Source organism: Nicotiana tomentosiformis, chromosome 8 (genome assembly GCF_000390325.3).
Source record: "Nicotiana tomentosiformis chromosome 8, ASM39032v3, whole genome shotgun sequence".
NCBI lineage: Eukaryota > Viridiplantae > Streptophyta > Magnoliopsida > Solanales > Solanaceae > Nicotiana > Nicotiana tomentosiformis.
This window is the reverse complement of record NC_090819.1, coordinates 142,615,146-142,617,511: the sequence shown is the minus strand read 5'-3', so window position 1 is coordinate 142,617,511 and position 2,366 is coordinate 142,615,146. Positions and strand designations below refer to the sequence as shown.

The 2,366-nt window shown below is 34.4% G+C and overlaps 1 protein-coding gene across 1 annotated transcript; it reads right to left on the bottom strand.

Moving 5' to 3' along the window:
• Positions 1 to 338: 338 nt before the first annotated feature.
• LOC138898257 (uncharacterized) lies at positions 339 to 1,484 on the bottom strand. The gene is made up of 5 exons (XM_070184312.1): positions 1,329 to 1,484; positions 1,105 to 1,281; positions 926 to 1,018; positions 541 to 828; positions 339 to 449 (listed from the first exon to the last, which is right to left on the bottom strand). Exons 1-5 carry the CDS (start codon positions 1,482 to 1,484, stop codon positions 339 to 341), a joined length of 825 nt encoding a protein of 274 aa, XP_070040413.1.
• Between the last annotated feature and the right edge of the window lie 882 nt (positions 1,485 to 2,366).

The following is a 2,366-nucleotide window of genomic DNA, read 5'->3' as shown; positions in this document are numbered from 1 at the left end:
TACACCACCTGCCAATTACAACCAATATCCATCCTATAATGACAGAATTACATTGCTGCCATTCAACCATAATTAATCAACAACAATTAACTAACTAACTAACAACAATAACAACAATTAACTAACAAAAATAATTAACTAACACTAACAACCATTAGATAACAACAACAACAACAACTAATAACAACCACAAAAATAACGCCAACCACAACAACAACTACTAAAATGTTCAATAACAAAATAATATCAACACTACAATCATCATTCAAAACTAGTCTCAACTAAATATTGACAAGTTCAATACTTTGTTTAGCAATACACACCATTTAATGAGTGTTTTATTTAGCATCATCTCCATCTTCACTCCTAGAACCTTCATCGTCGGCACATGAGGAAGGCTCACGAGACCGGGGAATGGGGAAAGCGCCACTAACAAGAAGATTGGCCAACTGAACATGAAGGAGATTAAATTGTCCGTCCCTCCTTTCTAGCTGAACTCGAAGGGTACCAAATTGTTCATCTCTCTTTTTGTTCTCTAACCTTTGTCTCTTCAAGCTCTGTTGTCAGCTTTGCAATCTTCTGTTCTATAGACAAGATAGTCGACCTATCAATTATCTCGCCTTGGGTGGAAGTCCCTATACCTTGCAATCCATCCCTGTAGCGCCGAAATAATTTCTCTGGAAGTCCGTATGCTATCCATTTTTTAGGACCACCGACGACATCCAACCATATCCTCTGCGCTTCTTCGTCTGAAAGGGGTGGTCGCTCTCCTTGCTCATTCGGTGGCAAGCTTTGAGTGTACTCCTCCACATTAATCTTGTAGAGACCCTTTATTTAGAAGATAAAAAATTATTAATTATATAATATTATAAACATTTATAGTAGTTATAAAAATTACTTATGCAGTCTACGCCCGGTCCTCGACCCATTTAGTTGGATCTGTCGATTCCTTCTTCTTCTGGATGTGGGTCTCCATGAAGAACTCATCATGAGTCATCTTCCTCCCATATTTGTTTTCCTACAAATATAATAAAACGTGTTAACTAAATTAACATATATAAATATAGTTCGATAAAAATAGACCGAAATATTTTAAGGAATTACCAGTAGTCTCCTCATAGCCCCCATGCTCATTGCACCGACACAGTGCAAGGAGCCACCCTTCTCATATGCTCGGGCCTTCTTTCCCAGTTCACTCTGCTTCTCGAATTTCTCGGTGGTCCAATACCTCTGCAGATCCTCCCATAAATGCGGTAGAACCCATGAAGGCTTCTTGTTAACCTTTCGAGCGGAGGAGAAGGAATTAGAGAGTCTCTTAATAATCTAACCGCAACAGACAACTGAGAGTGCATCCTCTCTTCCCTTAGTGGACGACTAGCCGTGTCTAACTGTTCATAAAAATATTTTGCCTCTTCTTTAAGAGGTTGTTCAACACTTTCATGGGTTTCAAAACCGAAGTGCATCCCAAAAGCATCTGCAACCATTTTATGGTATCTAGGATGTTGAACGTTATTCCCCACCGACCTACTACTTTCACCAATAACTACGTTATGAAATACATCATCACTACCATCAATCTCTCTATGACTAGTCCACACAAAATAATTATCCATAAACCATTTTTTATAAAGGTGAGTCTTAACATCCTCCGATCCAAAAAAATGCAAACACTTGCACTTCACACAAGGACACCTAATCAACCCTCCAATCCGAAACGGTTCAAGTGACATTGCATGCGTAATAAATTCCTTAACCCCTTCAATAAATTCCTCCCTCAAAACCGACGATTAGGATAATTCCTATTATACATCCAACTACGATATTCCATCTACATAAAGAATGAATAAATTACATGTTATATTGATCATAATTCAAATTAATTTATAGAATTAAGTCGCATAATAAATTATAATTTCTTAGCACACTCAATTAATCTAGAATAATTAGTTAAGCATAATTAGCATAATTAGTTAAGCATAATTATTAGTTAAGCATAATTAGCATAATTAGTTAAGCATAATTAGTTAATCATAATTAGCATAATTAATTAATTATAATTTGTTAAGCATAATTAGCATAATTAGTTAAGCATAATTAGCATAATTAATTAATTATAATTTGTTAAGCATAAATAGCATAATTAGTTAAGCATAATTAGCATAATTAGTTAAGCATAATTAGCATAATTAATTAATTATAATTTGTTAGCACACTAATAGAACAATATTATCCCCTATTTAAATCTAATGTAGTTCAAAAACCCTATTTAGTCACACAAATCCTAAATATACAAAAACCCTAAATAATTACATAAAATTAAATTCCGAAAATTAAAAGAGTAATAAGGTAGAACACTAACCTTGAAA